Genomic DNA, 24044 nt, shown 5'->3' on the forward strand with positions numbered 1-24044 from the left:
GATAGATGATCATTTGTTTCATCCAAAGTTTCATCAATCTATTTTTATCCAATGCGTCAGCCCTTTAATATGCATATTTTAGATTGACTTGAACTTGAATTCTGCAACACCTGCCTGGAAACCTTCCAGTCATTAGGCTAGTACAATTGAGTGCTCAGTACAAATATGAAAGTGGCTTCAGACAGCAAACTCCAGAGTCTGGGGTATACAACTCCAGAAACTCTTTTATATCCATCAACAGCAACCATGATGATAACACCAATAGGAATCACCAAAACATTGTTGAGTATCTGCTGTGACTTGGGCATTTTATATATGTTATGGATCATCTTCAAAAAATACTCAATAAAAAAGAAAGATTCTCCCCCTCTCAGAAATGAGGAATGTGAGGAGTTATGTACCTTTCTCCAGATCACACAGCTTGGAAACAGTAGAGTTGGGTTTGCACTTGGGATTGACTCTGAAGTCTAGGGATTTCTACTGTCTCATAGTTCTATAACCGAGATCCATCTTTGGATGTCTGAATAAGCTTGTGATTCACTGGATGAAAAGAATTACTAATAGTAACCATTATATTGCATCATATTAATTATGAAACCACTGTACAGCTATTTAAATATTGCTATGTTTTACTTTCCCCATGACCTTTTTACTTCCCTCACCTCCCACAAGCATTAGAAGGAGCTATCATATAGTTAAATGCGAGTTAAATTTGCTAACAACTGTAATGATGTTATTGGCTTTAACAAAAGGTCTTATACTCCCTCTCCCCATGCCCCACCCCGCCCTGCCCTGTAGCATTTATACACAGAAGCTTGGGATGCTGACAAAACCTCCATCCACGTGATGCCAGACACCCCGGAAATCCTGCTGGCCAAGAGTAATTCTGCCAATATCAGCCAAGTAAGAGATTTCCTGATTGTTGCTTAAACCTTTCTAAGAGTAATTAAAATGCTTTTTCCACCATAACAATTTCCTTTCTGGAACTGGCCTATTACCTTCCTCAAACACTCTTATTTTCTGTTGTCTATTATCCCTTCCCTAGAAACTTTACACCAAGGGATGGGATGAATCAAAGATGAAGGACTATGATCTGAGAGCAGATGCTATTTCCATCAAAAGTGCCAAGGCCTCCAGGGACATTGCCAGTGACGTGAGTACCTTCCATCTAACCCTCTGTGGTCTCCATCGTGCTGAACAACCCAGAGGGTGGTTGGTGGACCACACTCTGTAGTTATTTCCACATGTACCTTCCTGTCCTACTTCCTACCTCCCAAGACCGTTCCCTTTGTTGTTACAGAGAATAAAAATACATTTTGGCATTATAGTTAGAGTTGCTACAGGGAATGCTTTCACCAATGAAGATACATGATTACAATTATTTTTATAACAGTATAAAACATTGCTTTTAAATATAATAGTTCAGAAATGCCAAAATATTTGTAAAATAAAATTCTTGTCCATTTCATGTTGTCTGTAATTGTCAGCATGAGCATGGTTTTAAAACTGGATGTCTCCATCTGTATTTCTGGCATTTTAGTACAAATACAAGGAAGCCTATGAGAAACAGAAAGGCCACCACATTGGAGCTCAGAGCATTGAAGATGATCCCAAGATTATGTGTGCCATACATGCAGGAAAAATTCAAAGTGAAAGGGAGTACAAGAAGGAATTCCAGAAGTGGAAGACCAAGTTCTCTAGCCCAGTGGACATGTTAGGCATCTTGCTGGCCAAGAAATGTCAGACTTTGGTCAGTGACATTGATTATCGCAATTATCTGCATCACTGGACATGCATGCCCGATCAAAATGACATTATCCAAGCAAAGAAGGCCTATGACCTGCAGAGTGATGTACGTAGCATGAATTTTGGGAAAGGGGGAAGGGGAAGACGTAGACTTGTTCATTGTCCAGTCAGTGCCTCTGTGGACAGCCCCCTGGGGTGTGCACTGCACAAACCCGGGGGTGGGGCTGGGAGGGTACCATTCATATTGTTTAATATAAAATCCATCTTTAGTAGTTATGTAGCGGGAAGCAAAAACAGAGATGAGCCTTAGTGAGGTCATGTCCTTTTTTCCCCAGCCTAGATTCCAGAATTTTTTTTCCATGTCATTTGTAACTTCTGGCAATGAAAATATATTTCAGACAAATATAAATCATTTGAATGCTTTTAAAATAATTACTGCTATTATGCTAGCTCCAAAACACTAAACAGTATTTCCTTGGGTCAATATCACAGGATTAAAATGGAATCCAATTCAGCAAAATTTTTCTTTAAAAATTTTCAATTATAAAATTTTTTGAAATATCAAATAATTATATGGAATTCAGCATTATTACTATATATAATTCATGGCTAGTATAAATAATTATGTTTTTACAAATTACTTCTGTCATCAATATTAAAAACCCTGAATCATATGAGATCTCAGGTCTTACTTTTTTGGAAGTACAGTCTCCTGCATTTATCATCCCTTCAACCCCATGTGCTTTATTTTTCAGCTAAGGATTGGTATGTCTAACACTTAAATTTTTTTATTTTTTTTTGAGATGGAGTTTCGCTCTTGTTGCCCAGGCTGGAGTGCAATGGCACGATCTCGGCTCACTGCAACCTCTGCCTCCTAGGTTCAAACGATTCTCCTGCCTCAGCCTCCCAAGTAGCTGGGATTACAGGCATGCGCCACCATGCCCGGATAATTTTTTATTTTTTGTATAGGTGGGTTTTCACCATGTTGGTCAGGAATGGTATTTCTGTCTGACATCTTCTTTATAGAGTGTGTATAAGGCAGACCTGGAGTGGTTGCGTGGCATCGGCTGGATGCCAGAAGGCTCGGTGGAAATGAACAGAGTGAAGGTTGCTCAAGACCTCCTGAATGAAAGACTCTATAGGACACGACCAGAAGCTTTGTCATTCACCAGCATTGTTGACACTCCCGAAGTTGTCCTGGCAAAAGCCAATTCTCTGCAAATAAGTGAGGTAAGAACCATCCTACTATCAAGCTTTCCTGGTTCTGGATTCTGTTTTCCAATGACACCACCCAAACCGAGTCCATAGACTGGACTTCTTCAAAGAATTTTGGTGAGAGGAGCAACTCTAAAAATGTCTTCACTAGTGAAGACACACTGAAAATAGAACTCTGACCAACACCAACAGGCCTTTCTTCTACCACCTATACATACTTTGAAGTACTGCAATGAAAATGTCACTCCATGGCAACTCAGGAACACAAATATCTGTTGACCTCATATTAAATACTAAGACATGTAGTGTCATGCTACATAATAATAGAACATTGTATTAGTCCAGATTCTCTAGAGAAACAGAACCAATAGGGGGTGTGTGTGTGTGTACACACACACACAGAAGGAGACAGACTTTAAGGAATTGGCTCCTGAGATCATAAAGGCTGGCAAATCCAAAGTCCGCAGGGTAAGCCAACTGGCTGGAGACTGAGGGATGTGTTGCAGTTCAAACCCAAAGGCCATCTGCTGACAGAATTCCTTTTTACAGGGGAGGTTTGTCTTTTCTATTAAGGTCTTCAACTAATTAGATGAGGCTCACCCACATCATGAAGGGTAGTCTGCTTTACTTGGAATCTACTGATTTAAATGTTAACTTCATTTTAACCATACTTTCACAGAAACACCTAAATGACTAAGTGTCTGGGTACTGTGCCCCAGCCAAGTTGACACATAAAATTAACCAGTATAAACATATGTAAAAACATTTTTCTAGACTGAGTACTTAGCTAAGGCTTACATTAGCTAAGACTTAATGTTTCAGATATTGATTTCCTATTTCCCTTCTCTCCACAGAAACTGTATCAAGAAGCCTGGAATAAAGATAAAACCAACATCACCATTCCTTCTGATACTCCGGAGATGCTGCAGGCCCACATCAATGCCTTGCAAATCAGCAATGTAAGTGGCACGAACATGAAGTGTAGAAGCCTTTATAGGCAATATCTGTCCGCTCATGGAGAGTGTTACAGCAGACGAATTACCTACCTTGCAATGTTTGCGGCTGTTGGTGCTAGACATTTTCTCTTTAGCTACCAGTCCCAATGCAATATGAATGGAATTCCTCTCTCTTAAATGTGTGCTTGGATACACCACTGGGTACCTAGACTGCAGGAGTTGGGACACCTGAATCCTTTTGGTGTCCTCCTTCACTCTTAACAGTCTCTGTTATCCTCTTAGGTTTTTTAAATTGATCCAGGACTTTATCATTTGACATTCAAGGCCATAAGAAAGACAAAAGACCATTTTTAATTACATCCAAATGGCAGGCTATGTGTGAGATCTATGTCACAACCCTTTAGCAGAAACTTCTGAAAAGTCAAAGGGCAAAATTAGGGGGAGAAAAATCTTATCAGATCTTAACCTGATACCTTGATAAAGGTTCTCTGGCTTCCCCACTGATCCTTAGGTTCCATGTACTTGTAGTAGGGTATTTTCAAATGCAGACCATATTGTGATGGAGGCAAATATTCAAACATTAATAGAGTTTGATGTTTAGCTTTGAAATTTTAACCGGAGGTATCCTGTACACCACAAAGGAAATGGACAACAACCAGAAGAACCCAGAAATGAATGCTTTTTTCTTATACTGAGTATATTACATTATGCCTTATGATTTATATTATGACAAATTTGAGTATATTTGCTTATTTTTCCATTCTTGTAAACAAACCTATATTTTCCCTCTACAGAAACTCTACCAAAAAGACTGGAATGAGGCCAAGCAGAAAGGCTATGACATAAGGGTAGATGCCATTGAAATCAAGCACGCCAAAGCCTCCAGAGAAATTGCCAGTGAGGTACGCTTCCTTCTTTTTTCTTGTGGTTTTTCTCCTCTACAAAACAAGCAGGGAGACTATTTTTCAAGAATTTTGTGTTTAAAAAAAAAATCTGTGTAAATAATTGCATCTCATCCTGTGCTAGAAGCTTTCTGTATTTGAAAATACTAAAATGGAATGGAAAACGTTAAAGTTAGCATAGATGAGGTATATGTGTAAATTTACTTTGATGCTGTTACAAAGTAGAAACAAAACATCATGAAGAGTCTATCAAATTCCTGGGAAAATTCAGGACCCAATACAATGTCATTTTATCTCTAAAATATTTCTGACATTCTCCACAAATATAAATCACAGATGATAGTTTCACATAAGACTTAAGACTGAAATCACATTTATATGCAAGATTTTATACTGGAGGCTTATGTAGAATACTCTTAGTAATCTTTTGAAGTTCATTTAATTCTAATTTTAAAACTTACTAGTGGTCAAAATAATTATGCTACCAGCCGGGCATGGTGGCTCACGCCTGTAATCTCAGCACTTTGGGAAGCTGAGGCGGACAGATCATCTGAGGTCAAGTGTTCGAGACCAGCCTGGCCAACATGGTGAAACCTTGTCTCTACTAAAAATACAAACAAACAAACAGATTAGCTGGGCTTTGTGACAGGAGCCTGTAATCCCAGCTACTCAGGAGGCTGAGGCAGGAGAATCGTTTGAACCCGGGAGGCAGAGGTTGCAGTCAGATTGCACCATTGCACTCCAACCTGGGCAACAAGAGTGAAACTGCATCTCAATAAAAATAAAAATAAAAATAAAATAATTATGCTACCAAGCCCACCCTGCCCCCAGCTCCAACTCTTTAAGTCACCTTGTTCCCTTTCTCTGAGTTCTTCTCTGCTTTTTGTCATGTGGCCACTTGTTTCCTCCTCCTCATTCTTCATTTTCGCCTCTAGTAACCATAGCTGGTCCACGTTATCTGCTTTATTCCCAGTTTTCTCTCTCTTTGTTCAAACGTGCCTATGTTGTCCAAACATAGGAAAGAAACAGAAATCATCTTACACTAGTCCTAAGACACTCATCAGACGGAAACTCTTGTCCACAGAACTTTTGTTGTTATCTTCTGATTCAAGCCACAACCTTGCTTTCCATCCTTGAAACATGCATTTTTCATATCTGTTTCCAAAACCACACACATGTGACCTCTCTGTACCTGATGTTCCTTCAATACTCTTAGGAGATCATTTGACCTAATGTTGCACTTGTCAGGGAAACTTGGTGATGGAGATTATCACCTGTGCCTTGTTTTCCCCATCTGGAATATATGTTAATAATAGTATCTACCTCATAGAGACATTGTGACAATAAACTGTGATCATAATTGCCGCCATTCAATGATTTTTGACCGAAAAACACAGTAGTTTCCCAGGGATCTACCCAACACATTTGAAGTAGTCATAATAGTGTCTGGCATAAAGTAATTACTTAGTAAATGTTAGCTATGGTTTTTATTACTCTTGTTCACCATACCATCTCCCTCCAGATTTACTCATGTCCTCTCGGAAACTACCTAAAATCGTATTATCTAACTCCTTTAAAGTGAACTGAAATGTATAATGACAGCCAATGTTGAGCCAATTTATACCAAGGCTGAGAAAACATTCTGAAACCATTTAAAGAAAAACCCTCTTAATACATTATTTTCACATGTCTTTTTTATCTGACTTCTCACTACTTTAGTACAAATACAAAGAAGGTTACCGTAAGCAACTGGGCCACCACGTGGGTTTCCGTACCCTACAAGATGACCCCAAGTTGGTGTGGTCTATACATGCTGCCAAGATCCAGAGTGAGAGAGAATATAAGAAAGCTTATGAGAAGTCCAAAGGAATTCACAACACACCGTTGGACATGATGTCAATTGTCCAAGCCAAGAAATGCCAGGTCCTGGTTAGCGACATTGATTATCGCAATTATCTGCACCAGTGGACGTGTCTGCCAGATCAGAACGATGTGATCCAGGCCAAGAAAGCCTACGACCTGCAGAGCGATGTGCGTATATTATCACCAGACCCTGGGGAGACGTGTATTTATGTGTTTAATCCCAGTGCATTCCCCAGGGGCATAATTTAAATGGTAATCTTAATAGAACCTAACATATTCTGTACAATTCATGGTAGCAGAGTTTTCCCCAAACATTTTCTATCTTAAAGAGGCCTCCTCCTTATGGTAGCAAGACCTTATTCACCAAGATGAAAATCAGTCTCTTATTCTATGTAATTAGGTAGAAAATATCAGTTGCAGCTGATCTGAGCCATTACCTTCGCATAATCATGTATATTTCAGAAGTAGATGTAAGCATAAGGAAATGTTGGATTTCATGTTTACTTCACACAGAAAAAGACAGAGATGGGGGGCAGGGTGGATATAGATACAGGTATGTATTTTTTTCTCATTATGCATACATCTAAGGTTCTTTACCTCCTAAAATCCAACTGATGTTATTCCCAGTGGTACATAAAAGGCAGACTTCAAGTGATGAGTGTAGAAATGAATCCAAGCATACAAAGTTACGTGCCATTGCTGGCTGCCATTCCACCAAGTGCCACTTGTGAGCCCTGTTCCAATTCTTGCAGAATACTCTAAACTTCTCCAATGTGTGCCATAGAGATAACACCCAATATTAACATTTAATGTTGATCCTTGAGTTTTATGAGATTAGCCAGCTAACTGATTTAGATAGAGGTGGTGTGTGGTTTGCAAGCATCAAACTCCTATAGGCAACTTTGACTCTTCCCCACTCTGTGTTCCTATCCTTCATGTAGAACTTGTACAAGTCAGACCTGGAATGGCTGAAGGGTATCGGATGGTTGCCAGAGGGTTCTGTGGAAGTGATGAGAGTGAAGAATGCCCAGAATCTCTTGAATGAAAGGTTGTATCGTATAAAGCCTGAGGCCCTCAAATTTACCAGCATTGTTGACACCCCGGAAGTAATCCAGGCAAAGATCAATGCTGTACAGATCAGTGAGGTAAGCCCAGGTGGATGATGTTTTCAGACAAATGGAAGAAATCTCAATCAAGAAGAATTTTAAATGTGAACTTCAGACTCTTCATGTCAGCGTCAGGATCTGAAACACGCATGTATCCAGATCTTTGTGTAGTCAATCTCTTAGCCACTGTATCTCATTTGCTTTGCTAAGTGTTTGGTCAATGCACATGTGGTGGGCATCTTCATGTTCTGCATACCCTGTTACACACTTTGATCACATTTGGAGATCCAGACCGTGATACAGGCCCACCACTTAGTGCTATAATCACAAAATTGCCACTTCTTAGTTGCTTGAAATAGGTTGAGAAGTCTAGGGACAACCCCAATATTAGACATTATGGCAGTTATTCAGACCAAAAACATCTAGGTCCTGCTTAGCAATGGGGATCATCAGAGCTATCTGCAAGGTGGAGTTACCCATCAGATAATTAGATGTGAGTAAATGGAAAAGGATAATTTTACTACCATATTTCTGACTCATTTCAAATTATGTTGTATCACACGTAAATGTGTTCCTTTTGAAATCACCATTGGCACCTTTTAAATAAAAGTGCAAATGAGGCCAGGTGCAGTGGCTTATGCCACGTATAATCTACGTTTATATCGGAGAACATCCAAAAGGAACCTTTCATTTTACTTAATATTTAAATATAAAATTAGATTTACTGATTTAATCTTACTTAAAAATTTTAATTTACTTACAATGTTAGTTTTAATTTATTATAAAATTCACTTATAATTTTATTCATCATCCATGTATTCAAGTATGTTTTATACTTGTATAATTTCGTTTATGTGGTAATTGACTTATTCACTAATCGACCATTCCATTGTTTTTCATTTTTACCAGCCATTGTATCGCGATGCCTGGGAGAAAGAGAAGGCTAATGTGAACGTGCCGGCTGACACTCCCTTGATGCTGCAATCCAAAATCAATGCTCTGCAGATCAGCAATGTAAGGCAGCACACATCGTTTGCTTTTCAGAGTGCTCTCTGCCTAACCAGACCATTTATTATATACCCCAAAGAGAGTTTGGCAAAAGGCATTTTCTTCCCATTCCTTTTATTTCTAGTCTTTAAGTTAGTAAGTAGCTGTGTGGGTCTGCACGTGTCTGTATACTGTACATCTCAATGTTTGTTGGAAGGAAAAATGGAATGGTTTCTCCAAAAACACAGCATAAAACTTATAGATACACATAGAATAAGATCTAGTTTAGTGGGCCATCCATCATTGCTTTTTCCTTGTAAAAGCCAAGCAATATATATATATTTTTTCTGATTTTTACATGATTTATAATCTCCTAAGTTTCCTTCTTCAAAAAATAGTTATTGGGAGAGAGCTTTACTAAATGTCATTAAAAATCTACTGGAATTCAAGCTCAATATGAAACGAGACTCTTTTATAAATCTTAAGGAGAGATTAATGTTCAGTGTAACTATCTATTTTTATATACATCAGTAATGCTGACTCAGTTGCTCCCTCTTCAGATTGACTGTGGTATTGTACTCTCTGTTTTCAGAAACACTACCAACAAGCTTGGGAAGATGTCAAGATGACTGGTTATGACTTGCGAGCAGATGCCATTGGGATCCAGCATGCCAAGGCTTCCAGGGATATTGCCAGTGATGTAAGAACTCCTCCTTGCCCAACTGGAACAAACACTAACTAGTAGAAACAGAGGGAGTCTAACTTAATGCCCTTTGAATTATATTTAAATGGATCGGGTCATTGTTATTAGTATATTTTTAAATCCTAAATCCAAGAACAACTCTTACAATTTGAGGATCCTTTTGCATCTATGTTTGGTTCTGCAACTAAACTCTTACGTTTAAGCACAGATTTTGATTTTCTTTTCAATATCTTCACAATATCACTTAATTTACAAGTACTTAAAGAGATTTAATTTCATAGTACAAAGAATTCTGTTGTTACTCAAAGTGTGGCATGCATACTACTGGTGGTTTGTATAATAATTTTATGTAGTACATGCACAAGTATTTTTTTAAAAATAGTTATATGGTTGTTTTAATGTGTGCTAGAAAAAAATTTTTTCCCCATTTGGTAGGGTTATACATTTTTAAATAAAATTTTAAAATAAGTTTATAATTAAAAATTATTTCAGGCCGGGCATGGTGGTTCATGCCTGTAATCCCAGCACTTTGGGAGGCCAAGGCTGGTGGATCACTTGAGGTCAGGAGTTCGAGACCAGCCTGGACAACATGGTGAAACCCTGTTTTTACTAAAAATACAAAAATTAGCCGGGCATAGTGGTGGATGCCTGTAATCCCAGCTACTTGGGAGGCTGAGGCAGGAGAGTCACTTGACCCCGGAAGGCGGAGGTTGCAAGTGAGCCGAGATCACGCCACTGCACTCCAGCCTGGGCAAAAAAGTGAGACTCTATCTCAAAAAACAAAACAAAACAAAAAATACCTATTTCAACAAAGAATTTGATTTAAAGTAATAAGAAGTACAATTGGTACTTGTGTGTGACAAAACATCTGAAGGTGGCCAGGCTATATTGGGAGATAATCCAGCAACACGGTTCTTGCCTAAGAGGTGCTCTCAATGTTTTCATGCATGTAGACATAGAAGACAAACCAGTGTATCAAAACTTATGGCTTGAATTTAAATAAAAACAGTATCCCCCCTCCCCAAAAAAAGGTAAACTAAGGGAGATGGAGTTATTTTGAGTAGGCTCTCTAGAAAAAGTGGGTTCAGAAAATTACTCTTCTATTTTCTGTTCACATCTACCAGTATCTGTACAAAACTGCTTATGAGAAACAGAAAGGCCATTACATTGGATGTCGCAGTGCCAAGGAAGACCCTAAACTGGTTTGGGCAGCAAATGTGTTGAAGATGCAGAATGACAGGCTGTACAAAAAGGCCTACAATGACCACAAAGCCAAGATCTCCATCCCTGTGGACATGGTGTCCATCAACGCTGCCAAAGAAGGTCAGGCACTAGCAAGTGATGTGGACTATCGCCAGTACCTGCACCAGTGGTCTTGCCTTCCCGACCAGAATGATGTGATCCAAGCCAGGAAAGCCTACGACCTGCAGAGCGACGTAAGTGTGTCCCCCAGGAAACAAGCCCCCCATTGCTTTGCCTGATGGCTCCTTCCAGTGCTCTGAAAACACAACTCTCTGTACATGGGCACTCCACTTTATTATTATTTTATCAGAATTATTAATTGCCTACCTACAGCCAGGTTTCTTCAGAAAGTTTTCATTGCTAAAGGTGCTACCAGAATTTTCCTATAGATTTGTTAATGTGTATAGTGTTTGCAGTTTCTTACTTTTTTTTTCTTTTTGAGACAGAGTCTTGCTCTGTCACCCAGGCTGGTGTACAGTGGTGCAATCTCAGCTCACTGCAACCTCCGTCTCCTGGGTTCAAGCGATTTTCCTGCATCAGCCTCCCAAGTAGCTGGGATTACAGGCATGTGCCACCACGCCTGGCTAATTTTTGTATTTTTAGTAGAGACAAGTTTTTGCCATGTTGGCCAGGCTGGTCTTGAACTCCTGACCTCAGGTGATCCACCCATCTCAGCCTCCCGAAGTTCTGGGATTACAGATGTGAGCCACCGCGCCCAGCCTGTGAGCCACCGCGCCCAGCCTTGCCCTCCCTCCCGTCCTCCCCCGCTTCCTTCCTCCCTCCTCCCCTTCCTCCCTTCCTCCCTACCCCCCTTCCTCCTTTCCTCCCTCCCTCCCTCCCTCCCTCTCGCCCTGTCACCCAGGCTGGAGTGCAGTGGTGTAATCTCCGCTCGCTGCAGCCTCTGTCTCCCAGGTTCAAGTGATTCTCCTGCTTCAACCTCCCAAGTAGCTGGGATCACAAGCACATGCCACACACCCAGCTGATTTTTGTATTTTTTAGTAGAGGCGGGGTTTCATCATGTTGGCCAGGCTGGTCTCAAACTCCTGACCTCAGGTGATCCACCTTTCTTGGCCTCCCAAAGTGCTGGGGCAGTTTCTTAAACAAAATAATGTCCATGGTCATTCAGTTATGTATCAAAGAAGGGCAGGACCATCTTCCTTCAACTTAATTTGAAAAGTTAGCAGCATGCTCCAGACCGCTTGTTTCCTTTAACTTGACGTTCTTCACAATGTGGTCTCTCATTAACTCACCTGAGGCATTTTTAGATTTACTCGTTTTTTCTGCCCTCCAAACTTTTAGAAATGATGGATTCTAGAAGGTTATGTATTTCCTGTATAGAATGGATAACTTAAAAATTATCTGACCTTGGTTCCCTTAAGCTTCCAGAGATACTTTTTTATAATGAATGAGTTCATTACAGGAAAGCATGCTCGTCACTTAAAATGCATTGCCAAGTGGTGGATTTAAGACAATTTCTGGAGACCAAAATTGTGGAACTAGTGATCAAATTCCTAATCATCCTTTTAAAAATACTTATTAAACACACCATGTGCCAGGCATTGTGCTAAGTACTAAAGATACAATGGTGAATAAAGAAGAAGAAAAAACATGACATGGGGCTGGGCACGGTAGCTCACACCTGTAATCCCAGCACTTTGGGGAGGCTGAGGTGGGCGGATCACAAGGTCCAGAGTTCAAGACCAGCCTGACCAACATGGTGAAACCCTGTCTCTACTAAAAACACAAAAATTAGCCTGGCGTGGTGGCATGTGCCTGTAATCCCAGCTACTCGGGAGGCTGAGGCAGGAGAATCGTTTGAACCTAGGAGGCGGAGGTTGCAGTGAGCCAAGATTGCGCCACGGCACTCCAGCCTGGGTGGCAGAGTGAGACTCCATCTCAAAAACAAACAAAAAACATGACAGCCCCTGACTTTAGGGAGTTCACATTGATAACTGAGACCTAGATGTTCATTAAAGAATAAAAATGGAATGGCTGAGAGTGATCCATGGTGCTATGAAGAGAGATCGAGAAAGTTCTTCTGAGAAGGCACTGATTTTATAGAGATATGAAGGAAGAATAGAAGTTGGGTCGGTTAGGAGGACGTGGGGCATTCCTTCAGGGTGACCAACATGTTTAAAGAGGGATGATGAGACTACGAATTGAAAGACGGGCTGTGGGATCAGGACACACAGGGCCAATGGAAGTACAGATGACACGAGGCTGGAAGAATACGTGGGGGCTGGTGCCAGACCATTCATCCCCTTCTAGTCTGTGTCAGGGATTTTGATGTTTATCCCAATGGGAAGCCATAGGATAGGGGGAATGTTGTGACATCGGATTTGAATTCTGAATTTTGAAAAGATCATTCTGGCTGCTGTGTGGAGAACTTACTAGAAAGCACATTATTGTTGCTTTCAAGTCCACATTGGTAATGGTATGATGATTGCCTAAATATTATTCAAAAGTCTTCCATGTACTCCCTCAAACAGAGAGCTGCTTCTGCATCATTTTGCCTTTTAGAATGCATGTGGGCACTTCCCACAGACCCTTGTCACAGAAAACCAAGCAAAATAAAATGCCATTGTGCATTTGAGGAATTATGTTTGCCAGGCTAGTGTTCTGTTTTAATTATTGTTTGTGGAAGATAAAATATAAGAGGCCTGGCATAGTGGCTCACTCCTGTAATCCCAGCATTTTGGGAGGCCAAGGCAGGCGGATCACCTGAGGTCGGGGTTTGAGACAAGCCTGGCTAACATGGTGAAACTGTCTCTACTAAAAAAAAATACAAAAATTAGCCAGGCGTGGTGGCATGTGCCTGTAGTCTCAGCTGCTAGGGAGGCTGAGGCAGGAGAGTTGCTTGAACTCAGGAGGCGGAGGTTGCAGTGAGCCGAGATCATGCCATTGCACTCCAGCCTGGGCGACAGAATGAGACTGTGTATCAAATATATATATATATGTTTATGTTTTATATATGTATATCTTATATATATTTTTTATGATATACACGTGTGTGTATGTGTGTGTCTGCATATATATATATATAAAACATAAAAACTGTCATTTTACCACACACATACACAACAAAACACAAACCCTGCTTCTACCTATGTTTTCTTTTTCAGGCCCTCTACAAGGCTGACTTGGAGTGGTTGCGTGGCATTGGCTGGATGCCCCAAGGGTCTCCTGAAGTATTGAGAGTCAAAAATGCCCAGGAGATCCTTTGTGACAGTGTCTATCGGACGCCTGTGGTGAACCTTAAGTACACAAGCATTGTTGACACACCTGAAGTGGTCCTTGCTAAGTCAAATGCTGAAAATATTAGTATTGTAAGTTAGTTTTTTTCTGTTAAAATTGAATTCATGCCATAAATACATGAGAAAAAATAAACCTGGTAATCTATTTTAGAATAGTAATAACTTTGTTATTAACAAAAGTTTTATTAAGTAATACTGACAGTATTGTCTTGGTTTGCTTATTAATTTTAAGGAAAAACTCAAAGTATTAATAAAAGGAAATGATACAAATCTTATACCAAATTTGGGTAACTTATGTGAAAAGATTCCAGAAATCTTTGCCCTAACATGAAAAGGTTTTGGATCAAATCCAAAAGAAAATTAAAGTTGCGTACTGGGACTAATGACATGAAAATTGTGAAGTAATCTTGTTATTATTGTTTCTTTCCACAGCCGAAGTACAGAGAGGTTTGGGACAAGGATAAAACTTCAGTCCACATAATGCCAGATACTCCAGAAATTAACCTCGCTAGAGCAAATGCTCTTAATGTGAGCAATGTAAGTACCACAACAGACTCTCTTTTGTTTGGAAAGTTACCCAGTCAGGGCTATACTATGACCATGGAAGGGAGGGAAGATGGCCTTGGTGGGGTGGGGAAGACTCCTTGCAGTCAGCCCTTGACTAGGACTGAGGCAAAGAGGAGATCCCTGGTGATTCACTGGGAAGGCCAGTTACTGGTGAGTCAATATCTCCACGACAAAAGTCTCCTTAGTTGTCCTTTGTGAATAAGGGGACAAAGAAGGTGAAAGAGGAATGAAGAGATGCACAAACAAGAAAGGAGAATTAATGATAGACTCAGATAAACTCAAAATGATTATAATTCTTTTTTTTTTTTTTTTTTTTGAGATGGAGCCTTGCTCCGTCGCCCAGGCTGGAGCGCAGTGGCGTGATCTCGGCTCACTGCAAGCTCCATCTCCCGGGTTCACGCCATTCTCCTGCCTCAGCCTCCCTAGTAGCTGGAACTACAGGCACCCGCCACTACGCCCAGCTAATTTTTTGCATTTTTAGTAGAGATGGGATTTCACTGTGTTAGCCAGGATGGTCTCGATCTCCTGACCTCATGATCCACCCGCCTCGGCCTCCCAAAGTGCTGGGATTACAGGCGTGAGCCACCGCGCCCGGCCAATAATTATAATTCTTTGCAAAAATATATGAATGAATTTTAAAACATGGATCTATGGAGGTTTTCTAGAAAATTATAAATGACCAAAATTTACCCAAGGAAAAAAAATACATATATATAGCAAGAAAGAGGTTTCTTAATTAAGAAATTAAGGAGGGCATTTAAACACTTTCCTTCCTACTTTCAAATGTCAGGGTCCCTTGATGATTTCAAAACTTCAATAAATAAAAAAATTACCAGGAGCCTAGTAAAAGAAGGAAATCCATTGCACTTACCAGAACTTTTCAAAGATAGTGTCACAAATTAAAAACTATAGACCAGCTGGGCATGGTGGTTCATGCCTATAATCCCAGCATTTTGGGAGGCCAAGGTGAGGGGATTGCTTGAGCCCAGGAGTTCAAGACCAGCCTGGGCAACATAGGGAGACCCCTTCTCTGCAAGAAAATAAAAAATAAATCAGTTGGGCACAGTGATGTGCACCTGTGGTCCCAGCTACTTGGGAGGCTGAGGTGGGAGGATCTTGCTTAAGCCCAGCAGGAAGAGGCTGCAGTGAGCCATAATCATGCCACTGCACTCTAGCCTGGGAGACAGGGCAAGACCCTGTCTCAAATAAATAAATAAAAAAAATTTAAACTGTAGACCAATAGTAATGGGGGGAATCTTAAATATTAATAAATCAAATTCAGCATTACATTAAAATGATATGCTACAGTCAACTGGGGTTCATGCAGGAATGCCAAGAGGACCCCATAGTCAGAGACCTAATAGTGCCATAGAACAAGAAGAAAAAGCTCATTTTATTAGATTTAAATGGCATCTGACAAAATCCAATACCTACTCTTATTTTTTAAAAATAAAATCTTAGTTAAGAAAGAATAAGTGAATATTTTCTTGACATGACTGAAAAATATCTCAAATCAAAGCCCAACTCATCCTCAGTGACCAAACTTCTCATTCATATCAGGATTAAAATGAGGATGCCCCATAACATCATCATTTAACATTTGCTGTAAGTATTGGCTAAGTGAGTGAGCCTCTCATCGATGCTAATATAATTACTCAAGAGTAAGAACATACCTGGCGCGGTGGCTCACTCCTGTAATCCCAGCACTTTGGGAGGCTGAGGCAGGCAGATCATGAGGTCAGGAGATTGAGACTATCCTGGCTAACATGGTGAAACCCCGTCTCTACCAAAAATACAAAAAATTAGCCGGGCTTGGTGGTGGGCGCCTGTAGTCCCAGCTACTCAGGAGGCTGAGGCAGGAGAATGGCGTGAACCCCGGAGGCAGAGCTTGCAGTGAGCCGAGATTGCACCACTGCACTCCAGCCTGGGTGACAGAGTGAGACTCTGTCTTAAAAAACAAACCAACAAACAAAAAGAGTAAGAACAGAAGATAAATATTGGAAAGAGGCCAAATTATCATTATTTGCAGAAGAAGTTATTTTAAGCCTTAAAAAAGGAAGAGAATCAACTGGAAAAAAAAAAAAAAAACCTATTTGTGAGTACAAGATAATCCAGTTACGTGGCTGGCTACACACTTCAAGAAAGCTCAAGGAAGATATCATCTTCATGGATCACAGAAATTGCTTGTGTGTAGAATAGTATGACCTCAGAAGGATACTACCTTAGTGCAATTTCCCAAGGCTTGAAAGTTTGCATGCTTTCAAAAGAATAATATGTCTTTGTGAGAGAAGGAGGCTGCCAGCAAAGATTCCTCACTATGTGCCAAACAGCTCTATAAATTCTAGTACAATGAGTCACCTGGGGACTAATGTTTTCCAATGTTTAAGAAGAAAATACAGTTTTAGGGCACTGATGTATTTTCTCTTTTGGACCAGATATCAATGTCATGGTGCAGTGCATTCTTGTCAAGAGGCTGAATCAAGGGGTAGTCAGTTCTTCATTGCAGTACAGATGCCTCTTCCCACCTAATCCATAGGCATCTGTGGCAGGAGAATTCTGGAAAGTCTCATATGCTCTCTTTTGCATGATAAATTTCTCAGCTGAAAACACCAGAACTTTACCATGGATACTATATGAGCAAGACTAATATTCAAAATTATGCTACAAGTAAATTAACTTTATTTAGATATTAATGAGAATGACTTCTGTTTTGAAAGAAATCAAACATCCCATTTGAATGCTAACCAAACTGCACAGACATTTTCTTTACACGTGTATCACCATTACTGTAATCGTGATTAAACGCACAATTTAAAACTGCTGCCATCCTTTAGAAAGCGCAACTTTAGCAGAATATTTGTATGTGATTTTATGGGTAGCAAAGCAAATTCACGTTAAAATGACTCATTTAATCTTCATGCTCACTACATGAGTAAAATATTGTTATTTTGTTTTTATCAGATGGTAAATTGAGACTTTTAAAAGTTGAGAAATTTTCCCATGTTCTCAAAGTTAGTAGTTGAAAAAATTGGGTCTCAGGGCCCAGGCTTTTTTTTTTTTTTTTAGTTAAAAATGTATATATATTTGGCTGGGCATGGTGGCTCGTGCCTGTAATCCCAGCACTTCGGGAGGCTGAGGAGGATGGATCACTTGAGGCCAGAAATTCGAGACTAGCCTGGCCAATGTTGTGAAACCCCATATCTACTAAAAATAGAAAAATTAGCCAGGCATAGCGGCGGCTCACCTGTAATCCCAGCTACTTGGGTGGCTGAGGCACAAGAATCGTCTGAACCCAGGAGGCAGAGGTTGCAGTGAGATCGTGCCACTGCACTCTAGCCTAGGTGACAGAGCAAGACTCTGTCAAATATATATATATGTATATACACATATATATATATTCATATGTGTATATATATATATTCACATTAAGAAGTATTACATAAGAAAAATAGTGTAAGAATATGCACAATAGAATGAAAACAAAAAATAAAAAGATAACATAATACATGTTTGCATTAACTATTTTCTAGTTTAATTAATTATTTATTTTTTGAGAAGGAGTCTCGCTCTGTCACCCTGGCTGGAGTGCAGTAGTGCGATCTCAGCTCGCTGCAACTTCTGCCTCTCGGGTTCAAGCGATTCTCCTGCCTCAGCATCTCTAGTAGCTAGGATTACAGGTATGTGCCACCACACTCAGCTAATTTGTGTATTTTTAGTAGAGACAAGGTTTCACCATGTTGGCCAGGCTGGTCTCTAACTCCTGACCTCAAGTGATCCACCTGCCTCAGCCTCCCAAAGTGCTGGGATTACAGGCACGAGCCACTGCACCCAGCCCTTCTCGTATATTTTAATATGGAGAATATTTTTTCTTCTGTACAGAAAACAAGTCAATTGTCAAAATTGTCCCATTTAAAATTTATACAAAGCTTGATTGAAAATTCATATAAAACTTGTCCTTGCTTACAAGGATAAAGTTTGTCTAAGCACTCATTTTTCAGACATGCAAAAGCTACAAAACTGTCACTAATTAAAATCCACTTATTTCTGTGCTGTGGAAGCTCCCCTACTGATAGGCATGACTTGTGAATTACATATTTAAATTACTATTATTTCTGAGTCTTTCTGTTATTTGTTAATACACAATGTATCCATTAAAATATTAACATATGCTTACATGCATTTTTAAAAAATACTTGTAAATCAGTCACTACTTTAGTTAACTTCTCTTTAAAACCAAAAGAATAGCTGTTACATCCAATCATGCTTCAGCGGAAGAGCTAACATTACCAAATGATAAGGATCATTAATCATATAAGATTAAAAAAGCCATATTGAAGAAAACCCACAAATGTAAAAAGTTTACAATTCTGAAGGTTACAAAACTGAATTGAATTTGAGATAAATTGAATTATTGCACTAAAGAAATTCTAATGTCTAAAGTTATCCCAATGTTACCAATACACTAACACAAGAAAACAAAGCCAAACCCTTTTTATTAACGAGATTATGAAACATGAGCAACTACTTCAAGGCTATCATTCCAATTTAAATTTTATTGTATATTTGAAAATAACTGGAAGAGTATAATTGGAGCACTTTGGGAGGCCAAGGCAGGCGGATCACCTGAGGGTCGGGAGTTTGAGACCAGCCTGACCAACATGGAGAAACCCCGTCTCTACTAAAATACAAAATTAGCCGGGCCTGGTGGCGCATGCCTATAATCCCAGCTATTCGGGAGGCGGAGGAAGGCGAATGGCTTGGACCCGGGAGGCAGAGGTTGGGGTGAGCCAAGATCGCGCCATTGCCCTCCAGCCTGGGCAACAAGAGTGAAACTCCATCTCAAAAAAAAGAAAAAGAGTATAATTGGAATGTTTATAACACAGACTTGATCAATGCTTGAGGTAGTGGGTACCCAGTTACCCCGATGTGACTATTACCCATTGTATGCCTACATCAAAATATCTCATGCACCCTAGAAATATATATACCTACTATGTACCCATAAAAATAACATATAAAACATTGAAAATAATAAAAACAAAAGAATGGAGATTGTCAAGCCCAGACGTTTCGACTCCAGACACCATTACATGTTCCAGGACAATGGTGCATAGAACAATTCTCACCTATTCTCTTCTTCAACTGCTCTCAAGTCCTTGGGCTTCAAAAGTTTGCCCCTGTGATATTAATTCCACCTGAGCCATTGAAGGTATTGGCAAATTTGAATCTAGGATGATATCTGATTTTTCTCCTTTTCAGAAACTTTACCGTGAGGGCTGGGATGAAATGAAGGCAGGCTGTGATGTCCGGCTGGATGCCATCCCCATCCAGGCTGCCAAGGCCTCCAGGGAGATTGCCAGTGACGTGAGTAGCCTTTTTTAACTTCTCAGTTTTTTTTCAGCCAATGCCCTAGGTGCATCAAGAGGACATGCTGTGACCCATCTGCTTTATTTTTGCATCTCCAGTATAAATATAAGCTTGACCATGAGAAGCAGAAGGGACACTACGTGGGCACCCTCACAGCCAGGGATGACAACAAGATCCGCTGGGCCCTCATAGCTGACAAGCTCCAGAATGAACGAGAGTACCGTCTGGACTGGGCCAAATGGAAGGCCAAGATCCAGAGCCCCGCGGACATGCTTTCCATCCTGCACTCTAAAAATTCCCAGGCTCTGGTCAGTGACGTGGATTACCGCAATTACCTGCACCAGTGGACCTGCATGCCCGACCAGAACGATGTGATTCAGGCCAAGAAGGCCTACGAACTACAGAGCGATGTGAGTGGGCTGCATTTGGGAGTGAACTCTTCTCAGTTTGCCATGAATCCCAGAGAGTTTATGACACTAAACCCTTTTGTCATCATTTTACAACTTCATAACACTAAGAATTTAATATGCGTGAGACCTTATAGTATGGTATCAAAATAGCCAAATCCAATAAGGACCTAGACTTTATATCAAGAAATAAATGGTAGTATGAATACAGGTCTTAATTGTGTCAGATTAAAGAAAACTGAAAATATTCTTTCTATAGAATTTAGATAGCAATAGAAGCTTATATCCAGTAAAATATTAGCAGCCCATGGACAGGATGTAGGCACAGACATGCTTTTTTAATTGATACAGTGTTTAGAAATTTTGAACTAAGTTGCCAAGATTTTAAAATCCAAAAATTTTTGTGTACAAATGTCGAATTTCCCATTTCTCTTGGAAATTCAGATGGACGCAGCTCTGAATTATCCCTTAGTAACAATAACCAGAACGGAATCAAGGATAACCCCTTTTAAATAAAAATATATGCTATAGTTTGTCACACTGCCTGGCCACCTAATTAATTTTCTTACATTACCTGCATGGCTGCTTGAGTATGCCTTCCTTGGCTTATATAGCATTTACATTGTATTTCTTCATCAGACTAATGGATAGCCTAACTAGGACTACATGACCAGGGTTGCTGAACTCATTCTGGCCTTGTTTTCACAGAATGTTTACAAGGCTGACTTGGAATGGTTGCGTGGAATTGGGTGGATGCCAAATGACTCCGTGTCCGTCAATCACGCCAAACATGCCGCGGATATCTTCAGTGAGGTATTCCAAGATTTGACCCTGACATTCAGTACATTTCCCAAGAAAGTGACAAAATGCACAAACTAAAATATAGTCATCTAGTATCAGCAGTCTTAACCATTTCAATGGCTGTGATTTAAACTGGATATATGTATTTTTGAAAATGTACTGTCTCTATCACATTATGGGACCACATCCATAATATAATATCCAGGACATTCACTGATGCTTGGCATTGTATAAATGGGAAAATCTTTTTGTCAGCAATAGCAATATACTTGGGAAACGTTTGTCCCATTGGAAAAATGTGCATTGCGATACACATAATGATACATTATATAACTTTGAAAGCTAAGCAAACTTCCTACTTTAAAATCTCTGGGAGGCATAAGCTGATGCATTTGTTTAAAAAATAAAATGCTAAAAAGAAAGCCAAATTCCCAAGAAGACGCCATTCAAATATGGCACTGTATGTTTCTAGTAGAGAAGGACCCTAAATTTAGTGTATCTTTCTCAGTTCACACACGTCCAGGAGTTACAACTATCTAAAAGATGCTTTCTTTCCCACAGAAAAAATATCGCACAAAAATAGAAACTCTCAACTTTACGCCTGTGGATGACAGAGTTGATTATGTGACAGCGAAACAAAGTGGCGAGATCCTCGATGATGTAAGTATATGGCTGTTTTATAATCTCACTATCAGGCAGATATCACTTCCAAAGCTTTTCCATCTACTTACACTCAACATGCAATCATCTGAAATATAGATTTTAATCATTAAAATGATGGATGCTAACAATTGCTTGGACAACATGATGTTTTCTTAATAAGTAACTTCCCCCTTGCCTGTCATTTTTTTTTTTAGATTAAATACCGAAAAGACTGGAATGACACCAAATCCAAGTACACCCTCACAGAAACTCCCCTGCTGCACACTGCCCAGGAGGCTGCCAGGATACTGGACCAGGTATGGGTTTCACCCAGATGCCTGGTATTTGGGTACGAGTGGAGGGCCTTAATGGAACTGTAGAATAATTATGTACACAACTTACCCCTCCCTTCTGACTCATTTTAACCCTTTATTGTGGCTCTGTCTTTCAGTATCTCTACAAGGAAGGCTGGGAGAGACAAAAAGCCACAGGTTACATTTTACCTCCAGATGCTGTGCCATTTGTTCATGCCCATCACTCCAGTGACGTTCAGAGTGAGGTAATATATCCTGATGGGAGTGCATTTTGCAAAAGTGGGACCTTGCTCCCAGGGATTCCAGTTACGCTGAAGGCAGAGAAAGCACCTTCAAGGTGTTCAGTTTCAGTGTGGCAGACCTGGCCAGGCTTGGTGATGGTTGGAGTACCTGCTCCCTTTTTGATCTTTCTTCCATAGGCTTTGGTCTTTCTTCTTTCTTCACCACCTCCGCCCCCCCACCCCCCACACCCTTGGCTTCTTTAAAAGCAATTGTTCAAATTATTTACTTTTTCTTATATTCTCTGCCCTCCCTAAAATCTTTAGGCCTTCGAATAAAAATACTGCCAGAATCAGAGAATAAGTATATGTTTTTTCTCTATTTTTATTTTTTAAAATTTATTTTTATCATTTTTAGGGCGATCTCAGCAGAATATTTTTCTATTTTTAAATAGGTGTTTCTTCACATGGATTTATTTCAATGCTTTTTATTATTTGTTCTCAGAGCTGGGGGTGGGTATCAAACAAAAATCTGGGGGCTGAATTTGCCGATATCCCTTAGTAGATGGTCAAGCCCTCTCTGCCTTGTGTGCTTGTCAAAACTGATGGAATTTACATTCCTCTTCTCACCAGCTGAAATACAGAGCTGACCATGTGAAGCAAAAAGGTCATTATGTTGGTGTCCCGACGATGAGAGATGATCCTAAGCTGGTTTGGTTTGAGCATGCAGGCCAGATTCAGAATGAGAGACTATACAAAGAGGACTATCACAAAACAAAGGCCAAAATCAATATACCTGCTGATATGAAGTCAGTCTTGGCCGCCAAGGAGGGGCAGACCCTTGTCAGTGATATTGACTACCGTAATTACTTGCACCAATGGACGTGTCATCCTGACCAGAATGATGTTATTCAGGCAAGAAAGGCCTATGACCTACAGAGCGATGTAAGTGATTTTTGTTTCCTCATTATCTAGAAACTCATGGTACACTCTGAGAATGAGGAGCAACATCCCAGATCCACAAGTGCTTGAAATTTGAGGCCACAGATAATTTGTTCCCGAAGGGAATTGAGGCTGGATATGAAGTAGAGAAAGATCAGGAGCAGTGATGGATTGATTGGTTTGCCTACTGACTGCATTCCTGAATAACTTTCAATCAATTTTTTTCTAAATCTGCTTTTGTACCATTTTGGCCATCAGCAACTCCTCACATTCACATGGAAAAGTATCAGTTGATTGAAAATAATAATTGGCTTGGGTGGGAATTGAGAATGAGTTGAGGTTTTGACAATATTAGGTGATAAGCATAGTTAAAGATCTAAGCATGCCCTATTCCTGCTTTGCCAAGCATCCCATTCCTCGAGACATTTATGAAGTTGTTTCCAAAGCAAAAGAGAAATGAAATACTGATTAAGCTGCACGAGGGCCCAGTATGCCTCATGCAGAGCTTTGGTAAAGCTAGGATAGAGAATAAGACATAATCTACCTCCCACTGATGCCTGAATCAAGATCTCTACCTGCCACCAGCCTTCAGTATGTGCAGAATAGTAATTTGATGCATCATCTTAGTTGCTTAGGTGCCCAGAGAAGCTAATGCTACCTGGGTCTTCTCATTAACAAAAGGGAACCTGGAAGTCAAAGACTGCTGCAGCAAAGATGTTGAACTTGAACATCCAACCTCACTGGTTGCTGCAGCACAATGGCCGTTGTGGAACTTTAATCAGAATAGCAACTCCTCTTATTTTCATGTCAAG

The 24044-nt window shown here is 40.0% G+C and overlaps 1 protein-coding gene across 35 annotated transcripts in view; it reads left to right on the forward strand.

Moving 5' to 3' along the window:
* NEB (nebulin) overlaps positions 1-24044 on the forward strand; it is a 232207-nt gene that overhangs the window by 125772 nt on the left and 82391 nt on the right. For all 35 annotated transcript variants that reach the window (XM_033231530.1, XM_033231492.1, XM_033231495.1 and 32 more), the window contains 20 exons: positions 799-903; positions 1046-1153; positions 1541-1852; positions 2773-2976; positions 3816-3920; positions 4712-4819; positions 6539-6850; positions 7624-7827; positions 8698-8802; positions 9368-9475; positions 10603-10914; positions 13843-14046; positions 14407-14511; positions 19801-19905; positions 20007-20318; positions 21024-21128; positions 21678-21776; positions 21974-22075; positions 22210-22317; positions 22924-23235. In XM_033231530.1, the coding sequence (XP_033087421.1) occupies positions 799-903; positions 1046-1153; positions 1541-1852; positions 2773-2976; positions 3816-3920; positions 4712-4819; positions 6539-6850; positions 7624-7827; positions 8698-8802; positions 9368-9475; positions 10603-10914; positions 13843-14046; positions 14407-14511; positions 19801-19905; positions 20007-20318; positions 21024-21128; positions 21678-21776; positions 21974-22075; positions 22210-22317; positions 22924-23235 (3435 nt within the window). The remainder of the gene's footprint in view (positions 1-798; positions 904-1045; positions 1154-1540; positions 1853-2772; positions 2977-3815; positions 3921-4711; positions 4820-6538; positions 6851-7623; positions 7828-8697; positions 8803-9367; positions 9476-10602; positions 10915-13842; positions 14047-14406; positions 14512-19800; positions 19906-20006; positions 20319-21023; positions 21129-21677; positions 21777-21973; positions 22076-22209; positions 22318-22923; positions 23236-24044) is intronic.

Source organism: Trachypithecus francoisi, unplaced genomic scaffold, assembly GCF_009764315.1.
Source record: "Trachypithecus francoisi isolate TF-2019V2 unplaced genomic scaffold, Tfra_2.0 Lachesis_group13, whole genome shotgun sequence".
Lineage (NCBI taxonomy): Eukaryota > Metazoa > Chordata > Mammalia > Primates > Cercopithecidae > Trachypithecus > Trachypithecus francoisi.